Here is a 20,949-nt window from a genome sequence, read left to right as displayed (position 1 = left end):
TCGAAATTTTGGAACTTAAATAAAATTTAACGGTATATTGCTAAATCATCGTATGACGTCATGTACACGTGATACTTAGTCGGCATTTTTTTACCCGATTTTGCCATTTTGTCCTGTTATAAGGAAATGTATGGAGATTCATCAAAAATTTCAATAAAATCATCTAAACGTGAAATAAAGCCTCGAAATTTTACCCGATCATTGAGAATTAGCACTTGGTGGGGAAAAAATCTTAAAACGGGCTAAATTCAAAAAATAACCACGCAGAGCGAAAGAAGTGCTATTTCTCAATGATTTTGCATCTTTAGTGTCAAATTACCAAATAAGGCTAATCCGTATTGCTTACTATCAATCACGTGACTTTTTGGAGTAGACTTGGGGGCAAACAAGCGGTTGACTGAGGGGCAACTAGCGGATGTTAAGTCAAAACATGTCAAATAAGTCCTCAAACTATTGTATTTGACTATTTCTACGACATGAAACCAGAAAACAAGAGATCAAAACAACCTCCAAAATTCTGCAAGCCATTAAAAAAGAGCTATTACCGGAAGTGACGTCTATTGATAGCAACCTATAGGAAATAGCACGATCTTGAGTACAATTCGGAATTTTTAAGTACCGTGAGTGATGTTTTGAAAGTTTTCAAAATAGGCGAGTCCAATTTGAGAACTTTCAGATCGTCACGAAGCAGGCCGAGGTCCTTTAACTGGATGTGATCTTAGATTCAAATTTAAGGTCCTTTCACTAGATGTGATCTTAGCTTCAAAGGTCCTTTCACTGGATGTGATCTTAGCTTAAAGGGTCCTTTCACTAGATGTGATCTTAGTTTCAAGCCGAATCGCAAGCCTCGCTTCCTTGTTATTTTCCAGCCAGCTTTGAAATTTTTATCATGGCAACCGGAGCGTAGTGATTGGTCAATCCTTACGATTACGTTTTCTTGTTCCACACTCGATCGTAAATTGAGCGTAATTGTAATCGTAGTCGTAAGGAAACAAAACGTTCTGATCTTAGATTACGATTACGACGCTGTTACGATGCACCTTACGACACAGGTAGCCCAAGCTTGGTTTCTGTTCAGTAAGGAAATGTATGATTCTTCAAAAATTTCGATAAAATCATTGAAACGTAAAATAAAGCCTCAAAATTTTACGTGATTATTGACAAATAGCACTTCTTTCCCTCTGTGTGGTTAGTTTTTGAATTAAGCCCATTTTAAGAATTTTTCTCCCCATCAGTATTGTTTCTTACTTATTTTTTAAAAACTTTAATTTTCTACGTAAACTAAAACGAATTTTTATTTTTTAAACTTACGGAAAAATAAATTTTTAGTAGCCATGACTTTCAGGTCACCCATCCAGGTACTAACTTCGCATAACCGGTATTGACTTAGAGTCATTATTCAAGCCAAAGTTTCATCCACTGGACCACATTTCCAGTTGAATCAGCATAACAATAGCCATGAAAACAATGCACCGGATAGACAAGACTTTTTAACATTATATTTTCAACCGATTCCGTGCGTGGCAGAGATGCAAGGGATTAGCCGATATGGTCTGGGGGCCGGCTGGTCTCTCCCCTGATGCTTCGGCTAGAACATTTTCTTGCGTAATTCGTACACCCAAGGGCAGAAGGATTTAATCGCCGTCAGGTCCGAAGTCCATACGACGCCTCAGCTCTGCGGATGTCTCGGGGGTATGGCAAAGTGGATCGATTTTTTTCTGTGTGAGGTGGAGGGGGAGGGGAGGGGGAGGGGGAGGGTGTAGAGGGGGGAGGGGGAGAGGGAGGGAGAGGGAGAGGGAGAGGGAGGGGAGGCGAGGGAGAGGGAGAGGGAGAGGGAGAGGGAGAGGGAGAGGAGAGGGAGGGGAGAGGGAGAGGGGGGAGAGGGAGAGGGAGGGGGGGAGAGGGAGAGGGCGAGGGAGGGGAGAGGGAGAGGGAGCGGGAGAGGGGAGGGAGGGGAGGGGGGGGAGGGAGGGGAGGGGAGGGGGGGGGGGGGGGGGAGGGGAGGGGGGGTGGGGGGAGGGGAGGGGCGGTGGGGAGGGAGGGATGGCTGTTGAGGGAGTGGGGTGGGGGGAGGGGGTTGATTGTCTGTAGGGGAGTTTATTTATTTGCTTGTTCTTTCTTTTCTGTTTTTCTTTTTATGTTTTTCTGTCTTTTCTTTTCTTTCTTTCTTTCTTTTCTTTCTTTTCTTTTCTTTTCTTTTCTTTTCTTTCCTTTCTTTTCTTTTCTTTTCTTTCTCAGCATCATTAAGGCATGGCTCTCAGATGAAAAACTGATTAGCTATATCATAGCCAGTTTTCTACGAATCTTCCCCAAACTTGGCAAGTTAATGTCTTTTGTGAAAAGAAGGAACCTTAGAGCCTTGGTTACCATGGAAACTAAGTCACGTGACCACAAGGCCGCCATCTTGGATTTTTAAACAAGCCGTTTGTAAACGTACCGAAACATCTTTAAAAGTCATGAAAATGCAGATTACTATTCATATTTACAATGCCTATATGGATCTAATTGGATATCTTGGAAATTATTTTAAGTTTAATTTTTAGAATATTTTCTATTTTTTCCAAAAAATTAAAAATATTCTAAAAATTAAACTTAATATAATTTCCAAGATATCCAATTAGATCCATATAGGTATTGCAAATATCAAAAGGAATATGGATTTTCAGGACTTTTGAAGTAGTTTCAATACGATTACAAACGATTTTTTTTTTAAAATCCAAGATGGCGGCCTTGTTGTCACGTGACCTGGTTTCCATGGTAACAGATATGCGGTAATTGCTTGCCTTGAAGAATTACTACTACGAGCCAAATTTTGGAAAGATTCATAGTAAACTGTCAAAGATATGAATAAATAACTGATTTTCCATCACTTCCTCAAAAGAGCCATGCCTTAATGGTGCTGAGTTTCTTTTCTTTTCTTTTCTTTTCTTTTCTTTTCTTTTCCTTTCCTTTCCTTTCCTTTCCTTTCCTTTCCTTTCCTTTCTTTCCTTTTCTTTCTCTTTTTCTTTTTTCCTTTTTCCCCCTTAAATGTCTGTCGGTGGCATTGTCAATATCGTTATATTTTTAAAAGCATATTTTCATAATTTGCTTACTTAAACTTGAGCATAGTAGTATACTCGGCCTCGAATATGGTGCTCCCGGTCAAAGATTTCATACCACGTACTAAATACCCGGGTAAATGGCAAGCAGTTCGAAATTCGAGGTACGCCTATGTGAATACACTAAAAATGACCGGCAGTTTCTTTCATTTTTGAAAATCCAGCCTATTGTATATCTATGCACTGAATAATGCAAAGGCCAATAGCAAACTATCCTATCATGATTAAGAACTGCCAAGCGATTCCAAAGGACACTTTGTTTATCAAATGTATCAGGCCGTATGGCAGTAACTTTTGGAGTATTAAAATTAAAGGACCTTTGTAACTAAGATCACATCTAGTGAAAGGACCTTTGTAACCAAGATCACATCTAGTGAAAGGGCCTTTGAAACGAAGTTCAGAGGTTCTTTCACTGGATGTGATCTTAGCTTCGAAGGTCCTTTCACTGGATGTGATCTTAGCTTTAAAGGTCCTTTCACTGGATGTGATCTTAGCTTCAAAGGTCCTTTCATTGGATGTGATCTTAGCTTCAAAGGTCCTTTCACTGGATGTGATCTTAGCTTCAAAGGTCCTTTCACTGGATGTGATCTTAGCTTCGAAGGTCCTTTCACTGGATGTGATCTTAGCTTCGAAGGTCCTTTCACTGGATGTGATCTTAGCTTCAAAGGTCCTTTCACTGGATGTGATCTTATTAGCTTCAAAGGTCCTTTCAACTGGATGTGATCTTAGCTTCAAAGATCCTTTCACTGGATGTCAAAAAAAAAACTTCCCTCGTCTCGATCCTGATATCTGCGATCTGACGTTTAGAGTACCTATATCTACTAACATAAGGAAAAAATCCGGATCCAGGATTGCACTTCAAGAGGCAGTTTAGTTCTGGCTTCTCTTCTCTTCTCTTCTCTTCTCTTCTCTTCTCTTCTCTTCTCTTCTCTTCTCTTCTCTTCTCTTCTCTTCTCTTCTCTTCTCTTCTCTTCTCTTCTCTGTCATGATATTTAGTGGAGGCTTTGATTATGATTGCTTGCTTTAATGATGATTAATTCGGCATACTTATTCTGGTGCTTAACTTGATACAATGTGTGTAGAGAGAGGGGAGAGAGAGTCATATTACATTTGTTACATAATAGAGCCTAATGTTGCGTGACAAGTATATATTATTACATCCCCCTTTCATTAAGGAAGAAAAAAAAAAACTAATTTTAGGGAAACGCGAAAAATGAGCTTAATGAGAAAAAAAATATAATATTGAATATAACAGGATACTACTTGCTCAGGATTGCAAGGGGAAATGGGGGGGGGGGGGGAGGGGGGGGGGGGAGGGGGGGGGGGGGGGGGGGGAGGGGGGGGGACGGGGGGGGGGGGGGGGGCGGGGGGGAGGGGGGGGGACGAGGGGGGGGGGAGGGGGGGGAGGGGGGTGGAGGGGGGGGGGAGGCGGGGGGGGGGGGGGGGGGAGTGGGTGGGGAGGGGGGGGGAGGGGGGGGCGGGGGGGGAGGGGGGGGCGGGGGGGGGAGTTGGGTGGAGTGGGGGGGGGGAGGGGGGGGGGAGGGGGGGGGAGGGGGGGGGGAGGGGGGGGGGAGGAGGGGGGGGAGGGGGGGGGGAGGGGGTTGCAGGGGGGGGTGAGGGGGGGGAGGGGGGGGGGAGGGGGGGAGGGGGGGAGGGGGGGGGGAGAGGGAGGGGGGGGCGGGGGGGGCGGTGGGGGGGAGGGGGGTGGGAGGGTCGGGGGGGGGGCTGGACTAGGGGGCGGGCGGGGGGGGCGGAGGGGTTTTTCTTTTTTTTTTCTTTTTTTTTTTTTATTTTTTTTTTTTTTTTTTTTTTTTTTTTTTTTTTTTTTTTTTTTTTTTTTTTTTTTTTTTTTTTTTTTTTTTTTTTTTTTTTTTTTTTTTTTTTTTTTTTTTTTTTTTTTTTTTTTTTTCTTTTTTTTTTTTTTTTTTTTTTTTTTTTTCTTTTTTCTTTTTTTGTATTTTTTTTGTCTTTTTTTGTCTTTTTTGTTGTCTTTTTTTTTATTTTTTTTTCTTTTTTTTTTCTTTTTTTGTCTTTTTTTGCTTTTTTTTGTCTTTTTTGTATTTTTGTCTTTTTTTGTCTTTTTTTTGTCTTTTTTTTGTCTTTTTTTTGTCTTTAACGTATCTGTTGGCGGTTCTTACGATTCTTCCACTTCGGGTAACTGTGGTCCCAGGTGCGTGGCTTCCGTTGTTTTCCAGAGGTTCTGCATTGCCTCTGGTCTCTGTTAGTTCTTGATATTCACTGGTAGGTTGCTCTGCCGCTGGGGGTGCTTCTCTGATGTGACACCTGTTGCGTCGAAGCTCACTTCCAGTTTGTGACGTCACTAAGTATGAGCGTGGTGCTTCAAGCTTTTCCTTGACGACTGCAGGCTCCCACTTCTTGGTCGAGGGATTCTGAATGGTGATGTTGGTACCTCTTGCTAGCTCGGGTAGAGGTCTGACATTACGATCGTGGTAGAACCTTTGGATTTCTTGTTTCTCCCTTAACCGGTTGGTTATTTGATCACTGTTGGCACTCCTGTTGATGGTGCGGGGTAGGTTATCTTGTAGCTTTCTTCCGAAAAGTAACTCAGACGGCGATGGGAGTTTATTGTCAATGGGTGTGGTGCGTAGACAAAGCAGTGCCATACTGGGATCCTGTCGTTTCTCGAGTGTCTTCATGAGAACACCTTTGACTGTTTTAACTTGATTTTCTATGAATCCATTTCCTTGTGGGTAGTGTGGAGAACTGGTTACGTGGTGGAAACCATATTCGTTGGCAAATTCTTGGAATGCTACACTGTCGTACTGAGGGCCGTTATCTGAGCGGACTATTTTTGGGATTCCCTGCTCGCTGAAGATTTGCTTCATCGCATTAATGACAGTTCTGCTATTACTCTGCCCTTTGGGTATCTTCCTGACGAATGGGTATTTGGAGTAAAAGTCAGAGATCAGAAGGTATTCAGAGTCGTGTAAGTGGAACAGATCAGTTCCTATGGTGTGCCACGGCCGAGGAGGTATCTCAGTTGGCAGCAACGGTTGTCTGGCATTAGATGCCTGATGTTGCTGGCAAATGGGGCATGATTGGGTAATCTTATCAATATCGTTGTTAAGGTTCTTCCAGTACACAGAAGTTCTGGCTCTGAGCTTTGTCTTTTCAGCTCCTTGGTGTGCTGCGTGAAGCTTTTGTAGAATGTCATTTTGAAGCGTTACGGGAATGATGATTCTTTGACCTTTTGTTAGTATTCCGTCATCTATTCCTAATTCGTCTCTGAATGACCAGTAAGGCTTTAGGCTCTTTGAGATTTCTTTGATGGTTGATGGCCAGCCTTCGTAGATGACTTGCTTGAGGGTGGCTAATTCTTGGTCTGCGCTGGTGTTTTCACGAATCTTCTCAATCATGGTCTTGCTAAATTGAGGGTACACCTCATGTACTTGGACTTCCATGTTTCCAATGGGATGGTGATCTTCTGGTGATAGACGTGAGAGTGCATCTTCTATCAACATGTCTTTGCCGGGTATGTACTTGATTTTCAGGTCGTATGGCTGCAATCTTAGTAGCATTCTCTGTAATCTGGGTGGTGCAGATATCAGATGCTTGAGGTGAATACTTTCTAGAGGTTTGTGGTCGGTAAACACTGTGAATGGTCGCCCGAATAGATAAGTATGAAATCTCTCACAACCGTATACTACTGCTAGAAGTTCCCTTTCGATGTTAGCGTATCTTGCTTCGGTTTCAGTTAGCGACTTGCTTGCAAAAGCGACTGGTTTGCCATCTTGGAGTAAGGATGCTCCAAGACCCTTGGTCGAGGCATCAACTTGTAGGGTTACTTCCTTTCTATCGTCGAAATATGTTAGGGTGGTTGTATCAGTGATTGACTTCTTTACTTGCTCAAATGCTGCTTGGTAGTTGGCGTTCCAAGTGAAGACTTGGTTATCTTTGAGTAGACCTCTTAAAGGTGCTGTAAGTGTGCTTAAGTTGGGTATGAAAGGACTCATGTAGGTTGCTAGTCCTAGGAAGGTTTGAAGATCTCGGCGGTCTCCTGGCTGTTTCATCTGCTTCAGGGCGGACACCTTTGCAGGGTCGGGCTGTATTCCAGCTTCGCTACAGATGATGCCATAGAATTTGATCTTATCTTGCTTTATGTGACATTTGTCTGGATTGAGCTTTAACCCAGTCTTCTCACATCTTTGGATCATGCTGTGCAAGTTTTGGTCATGTTCTTCTTCTGTTTGGCCATAGACTACTATGTCGTCGACGATTCCAATGACTCCCTTACAGCCTTCGAAGGTCTGGTCGATTTTGGATTGGAATACGTCTTGTGACATACGGAGGCCGAATGGCATTCTCAGAAACCGATACCTGCCAAACGGGGAGTTGAAAGTTGTGAGGTAACTTGATTCTTTGTCGAGGACGACGTTCCAGTATCCGCTTTTGGCATCTAGAATTGAAAAATGCTTGGCTCCGCTGAGTTTGGGAAGAATTTCTTCTAGTGTTGGCGTATCGTGGTGGTCACGTTGAATGGCGGCATTAAGATCTTTAGGATCCAGACATATTCTTATTCTACCGTTGGGTTTGCGTCTATAGACTAGGCTGTTGACCCATGCGGTTGGTTCACCTTCTCGGACCTTTGTGATTATTCCTTGTTCCATCATCTCGTCTAGCTCTAGCTTGATATCATCCTTAAGGCTGATTGGTACTCTTCTTGGTGGGTGAATCACAGGGGCTATGTTGGGGTTCAGCGTGATATGGTATTCGCCTTGGAATTTTCCGATGCCGTCGAAGCAGGTGGGGTATTTGGATAATAGCTGTGCTTTACTTTCTATCTTCTGGCTCGTAGCGTGGTTTGTATGACTTTGGTCGTGTGGTTGTTTGGCATCATCCTGTGTTTCCACAGAACAGTTCAGTGTAATTAGCCTTAAATCTAGTGCTGTTGGCAAGCCTATGATTGCACGGCCTGGCGCGTTGGTGATGTAGAAAGGTGCTTTGATTTGCAATTTATTGTGTGTGCATTCTATATCATATATGCCTAGTTGACCGATTTCTGATCCGCCGTATGCTGTGAGCTTTGTTGCTGATGGCTTTAGGGCTTTAGGTAGAGGGTTTCCGTCTGGACCAATTTCCTCCGGAAACATCTGTTTGAAAAGTCGGATTGGTAGGATGTTGGCTTGTGCTCCTGTGTCTACCTTGGCCTTCAAGTTTGCAGCTTGTGCGTTTCGCATGTTGGCCAATTGAACGCCTAGTGTTGCGTATACTTCATCTCTGGGTTTAGTATTGACGTTATCGACACTTATTGATTCAAAATTCAATGAGTCAAAATGTTCATGTAAATCATTTGTGTTCATCATCTCATGGACGCGCTTTTTTTTTTGTGACGTGCGTCTTGTGTGCTGTCTTGATATGATGGTTTTTTGTCTTGTGTCGTATGTTGGTTTGTGGGCTGTTGTGTGGACCTGTTCTTTTGGCGGCACATTTTACTCCAGTGGTTAGCTCTTGAGCAGTAATTGCATGTAGAGCCATATGCGGGACATTTTCGGTATTCATGAGTGTTTCCGCAGTTTCCACATTTTCTCATGTTTCCGGTTCCGGATTTTCCTATAGCGTGCACGCTTTGGTTGTCAAGCGGTTTGTTGGATAGCTGTGCTACTTGCGCCATCGTTGCTTCGTAAGTTCTGGCGTATTCGATTGCTTTGTCAAGCGTTAAGTCGTTTCCGTGCTCTAGTATTCGCTCTTGAGCTTTAACATGCTTAGTGCCTATAATCAATTGTTCAATCAGGCGTTCTTCTAACTCCTGTTGATCTCTAAACTTGCATTTATTTGCATGATTCCTGCACCTAGTCATGAAATCATCAGTGCTCTCATCGTTATTTTGTTTTAGATGTTGTAGCTGATATCTTTCTAATCTAAAGTTAGTTTTAGGTGCAAGATGCTTTTCGAATTTGGACCAAATAAAGTCGGGCTTTGTTTTGTCATCGTCGTCGGCCCACGTGAAACTGTTGTATATATCTACGCCTTGACGGCCTATCCAAAGTAATATATGTGAGGATTTTTCTACATCTGATTTCTTTGAGAACGGACCGGTGAATATTAATTGGCAATATTGTTTAAATCTAGCAAATTCGTCGGTGATATCGGCTCCAGCTTGCCAGTTCATAACAGGGGGCGTGAACCCTGTCGCCATGCTTGATGTGTTTCTTGCCGAAAAAACGCTTATTTCTTAATATTACTGACCTTCCAGTGTCTTGTGTGTTTAGTGCTTTACTTCTGACACCATGTCATGATATTTAGTGGAGGCTTTGATTATGATTGCTTGCTTTAATGATGATTAATTCGGCATACTTATTCTGGTGCTTAACTTGATACAATGTGTGTAGAGAGAGGGGAGAGAGAGTCATATTACATTTGTTACATAATAGAGCCTAATGTTGCGTGACAAGTATATATTATTACATTCTCTTCTCTTCTCTTCTCTTCTCTTCTCTTCTCTTCTCTTCTCTTCTCTTCTCTTCTCTTCTCTTCTCTTCTCTTCTCTTCTCTTCTCCAACTACTTCCCCTTTTTGTTGATTCCTTTCTTTTATTATTCTCCTCAGAAAATGCAAACAAAAACAAAAAAAGCAATGCATATGAAATATTGAATTTTATTTTTTATGTAGTAAAGAATTTATATCTATAAATATAAAAAGGCAAAAATATTTTCAAGTATTTAAGAAAAACTTTGGTAATGAGACGAAATCATTTTGTTTTCAGGAGATTTTCCTGTCCCAGAATCCAGCATCCCACATGTCATTGTCACTCTCGCTGACCGATGCATAGAAGTGTTGATCGACTTCCACACTAAACACACGAACACAGTCTTGCTCTTCCTGCATTTGCTTGGCTGCCCTTTGTCGGACTTTCTGGGCTTGTGCTTCACGTTGCCGCTGTTTTCTGACAACCTTGCTTACAGCTTTTTCTCTTTTGGTAATTTGAGCTTCTTTCAATTTTCTGTCACTTTGCACCAAAGTCTGCTGTGCTTTGGCAAAGTTCTGTGCCTCAGCTATCTTGATGCGCGTGTTGTTGGAAGATTTTTTGGCTTTAGTTTTAACGCCTTCGAGTTGAGCTTGTCTGTTCTCGGCGGCCTTGACCAGCTTTTCGTTTATTTTTGTAATCTTGTCCAATTTTTCTTCTTCCTCTTCTAATTTCTTCTCCTTCGCTTGCAAGGATTTCAAGGCGGCGGCTTTCCTTTTCTTTTCAAGCTGCTTGTTTCTGTTCTGTTCTGCCTGTGCCATGCTTCTCAAGCAGCATCTCTCTTGTCAGGACGGGCAACTTCGGGTCCCTTGCCAGTCTTCGTGGACAGGTTGCTTTCAAACCCTTTTGTACAATGTTGCCGTTCAAATTCGGATCGTATGCAACGCACGCTGGCGTTCCACATCTGCTGGTCTCAGTATCCAGGAACACGAGACTTGATCCGGTTTGTATGGCGATTTCTTTCTTCAAAAGAGCTTTTTCTTTCTCGATTTGGATTTTGGCTCTTCTGAGTACTTCTAGTTCGAAAGGACATGGTACAGGCGCTACTTTGTTGTTGCGCTTAAATTTAGACTGAAATGTTCCGCACATTTTGAACAATAAAAATTACTTGATACTCAAACACGTCTTGCCAATTCAACTTTTTACAAAGAATCTAATTTTTGATCATAAATGACGTCATCAAAGTCTAACTATGACATCAGTAATGCGCGCGTGATTTTTCAAAGTACGCTTGGAATTCTGGGAACGCACAATGCTGATCAAATGCATTTTATAAATGACTATACAGGCGACTTACAGGCACCGAAAAGAGCTCTGGATGGCTTTTTACTTACACACATCTCATTGTGCAGCTCGTCCCAGGCTCTCGCTAGGTAATTCCAATATGGCCGCCATTGAGACTTGTTACGAAGGATCTAATATCATAAATGTTTTGAAATTACTAAGTCGAGTGTTGCTGAGCTGTAATCGCGTTGGCATCAAAGAACCTTTATCTATCTTGCACTGCTCTATTCAGTATTCTTTATATACACCTCTCAGCTCAAATGCTGATTCTTACGGAAGGAGATCTAGAAAAACCGGAGAACCTGGAGAAAAAACCTTCGTGGCAAGGGAGAGAAAAATGCATCGAACAAACTTTATTTACGAGTGGTTCCACAAATATAAAACATGATCGAACGATGCTCAACCACTACGCTACACTTGCCATCCCACCTGAAACAACAATATCTGTGCTACTGAGTACTAGGAGATTATTCTTTACATTCTTATTTACCTTCAAAGTCTAACTTCTAATAAAAGGCTCTAATTTCTAGTGCCCAAATTTTCACATTAATGTGAAATAGCTCGTAGGCACATTTTCTTTTGCAGGGGCGGCGGAACCGGGGGAGGGGGCCGGGGGGGCCTGCCCCCCCCCCCCCCCCACCCCCCCAAAATATTGGTTCTTAGTCATTGTTTTACGGCTCATGCGTCTGCAATCAAACAAAACATTGTCATTATCACATAGCGTTAAATATAATCTTCAGGGGCCCCCCCCCCCCCCAAAGATTTTGCAGTGCTCCCCAAAGATTTTTAGCTTCCGCCGCCCCTGTTTTGTTTGCACCTTGTCTAGACAGAAGCTAAGAGAGTTAAATTGAGAATCTCGTCAGGTGCAGCAAAAGTGAAACTTCAGCAGTTGACCATGCAGGTGGGGAAAAAAAGCACTTTAAAATTATTAAAAACGAATCGCTAACATTTTCAAGTAGATGATAAACAAAAGAATATATTTGTCTTTGGTGAGAAGGTTTGCAAAAAATTAAGCAAAATGTTAGGAAACGCGATGAAAATATAATAGTATCAGAGGAGGCTGATCAAGTGGCACGTGACCTAATCGACCAATCACAATCAAAATGACAGTCACCGGCATCTCTGTGATATGGTCGTGTTTATTGTTTGCAGGAAGGAAAAACATTAATCAGTTCAATCTGACTAGTCCCTTGCTTCAAATCCTTCAAACGCGGGAGTATTTTGAACAGTTTTGAATTCGACACTTTCAATTCGGAGTAGTTTGCTAAATCACAGTTAGAAAGACTTCAAACTACTACCGAGATAAGTGCTAACTGCTTTTCCCTTGTTTGCACAGTAAACAATCATTCCACTCATTAAAACCTTCCTTAAGGCAAGTGCAACAGGTTTTTTCTTGCTTAGATTTTAGAGTTACATTGAGGGAGAAATGGTATAAAATAGTTTGTTTTGCTCTATTATTCATGCACGGTAGAAATAGTGCTTTCAGCCTGACTGGACTCACCGCTGCAACTCTACGATTTAGAAGCTGACTTATTGAGGACAATTCTCTCTAGTTAGTGAGTACTAGTTGGCTTTCATCCTTGCCTGCTACCTTCGACTTCCTTGATTGTTCGCCCTTTTGCTCGCCCTCTTGCTTGCCTGCTTGCTTTGTTTGATTGCTTGCTTGCTTGCTTGCTTGCTTGCTTGCTTGCTTGCTTGCTTGCTTGCTTGCTTGCTTGCTTGCTTGCTTGCTTGCTCGCTTGCTTGCTCGCCCTCTTGCTCGCCCTCTTTCTCGCCCTCTTGCTCACCCTCTTGCTCGCCCTCTTGCTCGCCCTCTTGCTCGCCCTCTTGCTCGCCCTCTTGCTCGCCCTCTTGCTCGCCCTCTTGCTCGCCCTCTTGCTTGCTTTTTTCCTTGCTTCCTTGCTTGATCTCCGTATCAATAACATATAGTATGATCCCAAACACTCTATTCTGTTTTAAAGGATCAAAATGCACTTCAAGCTTCTTCTAGTTCTTTGTCTAATCATGGTACTTCTTCTGTCTGACGCTGACTGTTGGTGGCGCCGTCGTCGTCGTCGCCGTCGCCAGCCGAGACCTCCTGGCCAGTGTCGAATCGTATGCGGTGTCCGATGCGGTGTCTTGTGTAGATACTCGGGTGGGAAGCTTCGTTGTAAACGAGTCTGCCGAAGAGCCTGTCACACCGTCTGTGGAAAGAGGGATCAAGCTGCAAATGATGGCTCGCTGGGTGATGCCTTGGATGGGACAGGCGTTGCTAAGTTACCCGCAGATGTCAAAGTTTAAAATTGATCCAGTTTTCTTAAACGCACACTTCTGTATTACGTTAATTTCTTTTGTTTTATGTAGCTATGAATTATAAAACGAATGGAGAATGCATGCGACAGACCACATAGAATAAATTGAAGGCTATCACAAATATTATCTACTTTATCGGCATTAAAGCACTTTATTTTCCTAAGTACTGGGAATTAATTCAAATAAAGCCATTTTTGGCTAAGTGAATTGAACAATTGATCGAGCAGGTCTTTTCCTGTTTTGTTCAAACAAAAATCTGTAAACCAAACAAATGGCATCAAAACAGACTGTCAATGTTTGTTCAATTTAGATGGCATCTGAGTAGAATCATATCACCTAGAGAGCAGTGAGATCTTGTCAAGTCCATCATGATGTTCTTTACGCTCGATTAGTAGAATGAAATTGGAACACTCTTTGTGAAGCAGGATCTCGCCAGCATACACCGACATTTGGCCGAAAAATTTAATAGTTAACTGTCAATTAATTGGGTCCCCCCCCCCCCCCCCCCATTATTAACATATTGGTTTTCAACGAAGTCGTTGTAAAGACAGTAGCAAGTGCACTATAACTGATCATTGATAATTGATAAGAAGCTTTAAGGTGGTTACAGATGAAAACTGATATTGCGCATACATTAATTTAGTTTTATAGTATTAATTTAGTTTTTGCATGTAGTTTTGCAATATACTTTAGGATGGAATACTATTCCAAATTGCAAGAGAGAGAGAGAGAGAGAGAGAGAGAGAGAGAGAGAGACTATGAACCAATTAATAAAGAAGAGAAAAAAAGAAAATAGAAGAAGAAGGAGGAGGGGGATGGGGAGGAGGACGACGACAAAGTCCTGATCATAAGAAGAACAACAAGAGGACTGAAAAAGAGGTTTAGTGTTTTACATTTCCATGATCCTCTTGGTGGGCGATCCGAAGCTGCGGGTGGAGCCAACTCTATTGCCAAGCTTACGACAGAAAACTTTGGCCATTTCTTCACGGAAATCCTTCTTGAATAAACCGTAAACAAAAATATTATTAACGGAGTTAGTGTTGAGTAATAGAAGGGAAATCCTGCTTAATGTAGAGTTTTGAGTTGGAATGCCTAGAAAATGTAGCCATGCACCGACTGTATAAAGCACATTGGTGATAACAAAGAAAGCAATCACTCCTCCAAGGACATTGGCAGATCTCTTATTATTCTCACACATTTCTCTTTCGTTGCTGTTCACGGGGTAGTTATGTCGTAGCTGACTCATCTGTCTTGTTATTTGTGCTCGCTGATGTTGGACGACACATAAGACCCGACAGTAGGCTACTGGCAAAAAGACGCAAGGAAAGGTGTCCAAACAAAGGAGAAATGTGCTGTAGCTTCGTATTACTTTAGAGTCCTGGATAAAAATTCTCAGTACGAGAAGAATAAAGGGAAGAAGAAAAGCTACAGTCCAAGAAAATGCCAAAAGCATGACTACGTTGGACTTCTTTCGCAAGAGATTCTGCTTCAGAGGATGGACTATACGTATGTAACGATTTAAAGTCAACGCACAAAGGTTGCTTGTTGATGCATAAAGAACAAAGTCATGGATGGCAAGCACAAAGTACACTCCATAGCCCTTGAAGGGATATAAAAAGATGAAAACCAGCGCTATTGAAATAATTACGAGCCCGACAAGAAAGTCAGCGACGGCCAGGGAGAGTACGAACCAATTCGGTGTTGTACGAAGAGAAGGACGGGTTAGGATAAGCAGGATTACCAAAAGGTTTCCGAGTACCGTAATTACACCAATGACTCCTCGTAGCCACAAGGTCCAAGGTATCTGTTGATCGTCTGGGCCTTCATGATCAGAAGTATTTGATGAATTAATCGTCAGCATTTTTTTATTCCGAAAATCTCTATGACTCCACTTTGAAATTCTAGTAGTGGAGTCTTGGGCTGCTTTTACCTAGACTAGAACTAGTGTACATAGCTGGCGCTCTGTCGGGATCGTGAATGGCTCCCTTTACCGTTTGTTATCATTAATTGAGAGGAAGCAATATCGATGAAATCAGGTCCTGATTGGATCATTTTACATTGATCCACCTGTTTATAATGTTTATAGCACAAGGTTGCTAAAAAAAATTAAAATGTGTAAACTTATATAGCAACTTAACTTAAGTGAAAAGTAGTTCCCTGTGACACGGATTGGCTTTCTTACAAAACATGACATTGTTTGAGTGATATTCCATCGAGTTAATACCATTACTGCTTTTTTCGATATTCTGCGAACTTCGATATTTTAACGGCTTGCTGTGAAATTGGTTTTTCACTTTCAAGAATATAAAAGGTACCGACTGATTATTTTTGATTGACGGCAGCGAAAAATCAATTTTTAAAAAAAAAAAACTCACGGTAAAGCCAGCAATTATGAAGTTTTATGAGATGCATTTGCAATTGAATGAATTAGAAATAAGAACAACGACTTCTTGTCGTGAAAATGTTCAAGTATTTTTCGATTTCATTCTTGAAAAATGCCTTTTTCTTGCGAGAAATATATTTTAGATAAATATCCGAGGTAGATTTTTGCTATTAATTCGAAAGAAAGAGGAAAAATATGGTATGTTTTTCGGTCATGAACTCCGGGGCGAAACGCTTCTTCTTAGGTCAGCTTCACATCGTATAGCAAAAAAATACCAATTTTGTTCTCTTCTTGGCGAGTTAATAGCAAAAATGTACTTTAGATATGTGCTAAGAATATATTTCTTTCCCTTAAACCCTAACTTGAAAGTTTAGTTCCTTCAGTCTTGTTATTCCTGCTAGAGTGAGATGTCCTGACACCATCATAATATAATGAAGTTGGCACTGAGGTCACCTATACTGACATCAACCAGAGATCTATTGGCTACTGAAACAAAGCCTGCGATATTTTGTTGTAATGGTTGGCGGCAAACTTGATTCCTGACGTCAATGTTTGTAAACAGTTAATATCGCTATAGTGCAGTTTTCGTATGACTGTGAAAAGCTCAGTGCCGTGTCGTGACCGTGATGTTTTCTAGAATTTTAATTGGCTGATTTTTTTCTCGCGCAATGGGATTGGTCTGAAAGTGCCGTGACTTTAGCGTGACCGTGTTCGCGCCGTGTTTATGCCGTGTTCCGGGTATTTGATTGGATGGAGAGTGAATTCTCAAGCAATGTGATTGGTCTGGCGTATCCCTAGTCGTGTCAAGAACGTGTTCGTGCCGTGAGCTTTTCACAGTCATGCGAAAACTGCTCTAATGATACATGCTCACTTTATACTTTTCTTTGAGATTTTATCGATTTTGACAATAAATCTGCGATATAATTAGTTGCGATGGCTACCAATTGGACGACCGAAAGACATAGGAAAAGATCGAATCTCTTTCTGAAAAAATTCAACCAGATCATAAAGAAAAAATCACCAGCTTTTAATTTATAGTGATAATAATGTAGGCAGGATAAACCTAAGTAGAGGTAATCTTATTTACTTCTGACAAAAATATGGGATTATTTCTGACAAAAACATAACATTTCCCGACATTGTTGTAGTGTTGAAAATAATAAACCAAATATAAACATAAAGCAAGACGATTCGGGGTTGTTCCCCTCAACCCTCCCTCTCTTCTTTGTGTCACTCACCCCCTTCATTCCTCTTCCTAATATCTCTCTTCCTAATATCTCTCTTCCTACTGTCTCTCTTCCTCTCTTCCTATTTTCTCCCTCCCTTCCGCTGGTCTCTCCCTCCCTCCATTACTTCTTTAATTTCTGTTGAGGCTAAATCCTCAACAATTGTTTTGTTATGTTTCTTCTTTTACTTCCGCTTTTTTAACCTTTTAACTTCCGCTTTGTCACGTGTTTGTTTGTCCGCTAATCAGCTAACGCGAGCGCGAGTTTGTGTAGCGTGTTCGTTTGCACAGAAGTTTGTTCATCAATTGGTGAGTGGATTTTCTTTATTTTTCGCCTTTTATGCTCTTTATTTTGCTCGTTTGTAACTATATGTGTTTTCTTTAGGATTTTACTGAAATCTAGCTGAATCTTGATTACTTTCTGTGTCGAATAAGTTGAAAATAAAGTAAAAACCTTTCGATGGACGTTTACATTGTGATTTGTGTTCTATGCCGCTACACCAACGAATCCTTCAATTTCTCTCCTTTGATCCTCCCTACTCTTCCTTGACACCATATATAATAAACACCATTTCAACCATTATAGTTTAATTGTGACTTTATATAGAGAGAGACCAATTGTTACATAAAAGATTTTGCTGTACCACTCCGAGCTACTATGCTTCCATTTCGTCTCGAGCCCAAAAAAAATCTTCAGCTTATCTTCCGATTCTCTAACTTCAGATCTTACACCACTTCAGTCCTCATTCTGAGTTGTCAAGTCGCCAAGTAACTTCCTTATTATAACATAGGGCTTGGGCAAAACCTCTATCAGTATATTTATTATCATAATTATAATACTTGCTACTAACTACTTTGAAGAGAAAGAGAAGCTTGTGTAGTACTTCGTTTCTCTAAAAAAATCTAAGATTGTGAAAAATTCAATTTCATTCTACTTTTCCTCTGGATTGAAGGTTTTTTTTGTTCTCCCCTGAAGGTGTACTTGGAGTAGAAGGTGGTTCTATAGCAACTTCTTCTGTTCCCTTTTTGCAGTAGTAGCCTCCCATCTCAGACAGAGAAGCAGTTGGCTGGGAGGGACATGAGTTGCATGCTGGATCATTCCATTTTGGTCGGTACTTGTTACCTGTGCAGCATCCAAAAGCTGGTTCATCACTTCTCTTGAAAAGATCGCTTCTCTTGCCAGAAGATCGTTTGAGGGCAGGGAAGCGAAGTTTCACTTTTCCAATAATCAGAAGATCAGTCGCGGGATCTGGTGCATCCCATTTTAAATCATCGTTGCCACTCTCTACAGTGTAGCTTAATTTCCAAGTTGTCAGAATGGTTGGCATCAAACTTCTACCAGGTTCTCTTGACAATGTATCGCAAATAAGAGGAAGATTTCTACAAAGACTATAAGGGTTGGTGATCTCTTTTCCATTTGGACATCTTGATGGATGATATCCCTCCTCGTACAAAGTGTAATAATCGCTGGTCTCTGGAGGAAGGTTATATACTACATTGGAACTTTCGCTAACAAAGCTTCCTGATTTTGGTTGGAGATGGATTTTGGTCTTGAGATGACGGTTTCCATTCTCTACAGCATCGTAGGACTTAAGGGGGAGATACAGCTTAAAACTCACGACAAAGTCCGCCAACGTTTCACCTGCTGAAAGCCAGTTATACTTCCTCAGCCATTCTCTTTTTCTAGGTATATGGAAGACAACCTCTTCCCCCTTAGCCAAAGACGGTAGATTGATGAAACCTTTGTCTCCTCGGAACTGAGGTTTTGTAGGAATATAGACGAATCGCTCGTCTTCATGATATTGTCCAGGTGGGTCGTACGCAATGAGGTTATCTAAAGCACTAGGGTCGAAATATTCATTTTGTATATTACAAGCTTCAACTTTTCTTCCTTGATTCCTGTACTCTAGTTTATCACAGTACAAAAATGCTTCGGATTGAAGCCGATATTGGGTCATGAAAAATCCAAGCATAAGTTTGCCTGCGTCTAGAAGGTCGTTAGCGGGCTTTATTTCTTTTGCGAGCTTCTTAGCAATGTTGCCGCGAATTACCCGGGCAAACGAGTCTACAAGATCAAACTGAAAGTCAAATATGTCCTCTCGGAGAGTTGAGAACTCTGCCAGTGTTCCTTCCAGCCTCTCACACAATAGCATTCCTCCAGCAACACCTCTAGGAATATTAGCAGCAACACCCTCTACGTTCATCAGCAAATCACAGGTCGTGTCCTTGAAAGCTCCCCACAAACCATCATTCTGTGCTAGCAAGCTACGATCCACTTTGGGGGTGTAATCACCATAGGCTTTGATAAATTTGTCAGCATCTTCCTCAAGCTTTTTAACGTCGTTGTTTTTGATTGAGTCAATGAGCGTTTGCAAATTGTTTATCTGGTCTGCGTTTTCTTTAAATTTCCTGGTCAGTTCATAGGTATCCTGGAGAACCCCTGTTAGCGAAGTCTGCAGAGCTACAGCATGTGTGACATCAGCGGCGGCAGCAGCCACTTGTCCAATTTGGTCATATATGTCACTCGCGCTCACGCCACCAAAAATGGCTTTTAGTGGGTTCATGTTTTCAGCAATTCTCAGTTTAAGAATAACAGATTCTTCGATTAACTGAGCTATCTTTCCTGTAAGCATTGATGCCATGGCGGCTCGCATGTCTTTTTCAAGTTTTTCCGACACTTTTGTAGCCTTTTCGTCAAACTCTTTTAGTTTTCCGTCAATAAATGCAACATCAGCATCGGCAATACGTTGGTCATAATCTGCAAGGCCAATAAAGTAGCTTGAAATCCCTTTAACAGATGCTTGGAGATCATCATTGAGGTTTCTGATGTTTGCTAAAAGCTCAATATGTTGCAGGGCTTTCTGTTTTAACTCTACCATCTTTCCATGGTCAACGTTGACCTGGAGATGCAGGTCTCGCCTTTCTGTGGTCCGGGTCTTTTTCAATCCTTTTAGTGATTGATATTCTTTGTATATATCTCCAACTGTGCACAGATCGGTAGCTCCGACACTCTTGCAGGCTGAGGTGGCAAATTCAATGGATTTGATTCGTTGTTCGACCAAGGACATAGCATTTTCAAGGTCGGAGAAAGCTCTTCTTTCGACTGCTTGTTCGAAGAATTCCCTCCAATGAAGGGTGGCAGCGTACGCAATAACCATATGTACCATCAACTCAAGGTCTTTCAACTTTTGCTCTATTGAAGACGCATCTGGTTGGCCGAGAGTATTAGAACAAAGGCTCTGTGCTATGAAATCGCTGGTCTTGTACCACAACAAAGCTCCCATCATGGGAAGTGCTTTGATTACATCACACTTGTTGTCTTCTTCTGTACAGGCATCTGCTGCGCTAGTACCTTCGGAGTCGCCATAGGGATAAGGTGTTTCCTGTCCAGCACACTCGTTGATATTCTTGCAGATCTTATCCGTTGAGTAAGTGTACTTTTCTTGCTTTCTAAGATCTTCTTTAACAGTGGTACACATGGATTGCAGGGGGAGTTCAAAGCCTCTATCTGGCTGAGGAGGAGAATATACTTGCTGTATACAGCGAGCGCTGTGATAACCCTTGAATGTTTTCAATACGAATCCTAATCCACGTTCACCATAGTGCGATTCTAGATTATTGCTACGAAAATGTTAAGAAACAATCGGCTCCTCTCGTTGATCAAAAAGCTGTTTCATCAGACTTCTGTCCTCCTCCAAGGTCAAAATGTCTAGGTTGTCAAAGCCTTTATATTCACTAAGGCTTTCGATGAGGCTAGCAATCAGCTCTTCAATTTTGTTGACATTTATTTCTTCAGCAACGGATGTGATCTTTTTTACGACAGAATCTCTCGTTCTCAGAGCATCGACTATCTTTTTAGCCCACTTAGAATTCTTAGAATCTGTCCGCGTTTTTTTGGCGGTTGTCGATACCAAAAGAATGAAGAATGCTGTTATAATGATGCATAGCTTTGGGAACACCAAAAAGCGGTCACTTTTAATGGTTATCATGCTGTGGAAAGAAAAAGGTTCACTATCAAAGATTGTTGGACGAGAAAAATAAAATATGAATCATCAGTCAGCTAGTGGCGATTTGTGGCTGGCGTAGCTTTGAGACGCCGGTTCGCTATGTAATTCGTTAAGGCATGGTCGTGAATTCGATTCGACCTAGCTGCCGACGCCACATGTGATGTTAGATAAAAGAGT

General features: G+C 41.7%; 1 protein-coding gene, 2 long non-coding RNA genes and 1 pseudogene across 3 annotated transcripts in view; 1 reads left to right on the top strand and 3 right to left on the bottom strand.

The window, feature by feature from the left end:
• Positions 1-4,857: 4,857 nt before the first annotated feature.
• The window catches only part of LOC148912815 (uncharacterized), a 101,794-nt gene continuing 85,702 nt past the window's right edge, over positions 4,858-20,949 (bottom strand). The window contains exon 2 of the long non-coding RNA XR_016119226.1: positions 4,858-5,044. This is a non-coding gene — a long non-coding RNA (uncharacterized LOC148912815). The remainder of the gene's footprint in view (positions 5,045-20,949) is intronic.
• LOC148912818 (uncharacterized) lies at positions 12,148-13,278 on the top strand. Its single transcript, XR_016119202.1, has 2 exons — positions 12,148-12,421; positions 12,827-13,278. It is a non-coding gene; the product is annotated as an uncharacterized LOC148912818 (long non-coding RNA).
• On the bottom strand, positions 13,658-15,118 carry LOC116307038 (beta-2 adrenergic receptor-like). Its single transcript, XM_031717178.2, has one exon. The coding sequence runs from the start codon at positions 15,016-15,018 to the stop codon at positions 14,047-14,049; it is 972 nt and encodes a 323-aa protein (XP_031573038.1). The 5' UTR covers positions 15,019-15,118; the 3' UTR covers positions 13,658-14,046.
• Positions 17,692-20,754, bottom strand: LOC116307041 (uncharacterized; annotated as a pseudogene).

Source organism: Actinia tenebrosa, unplaced genomic scaffold, assembly GCF_029948245.1.
Source record: "Actinia tenebrosa isolate PJP-AT-01 unplaced genomic scaffold, QUT_ActTen_1.0 PGA_scaffold10__47_contigs__length_13832649, whole genome shotgun sequence".
NCBI lineage: Eukaryota > Metazoa > Cnidaria > Anthozoa > Actiniaria > Actiniidae > Actinia > Actinia tenebrosa.
The sequence above is the reverse complement of the archived record's forward strand: the minus strand, read 5'-3'. Positions and strand labels throughout refer to the sequence as shown.

Coding starts and splice junctions, on each gene's coding strand:
- LOC116307038 (XM_031717178.2), bottom strand. CDS start 15,018: ATGCTGACGATTAATTCATCAAATACTTCTGATCATGAAGGCCCAGAC.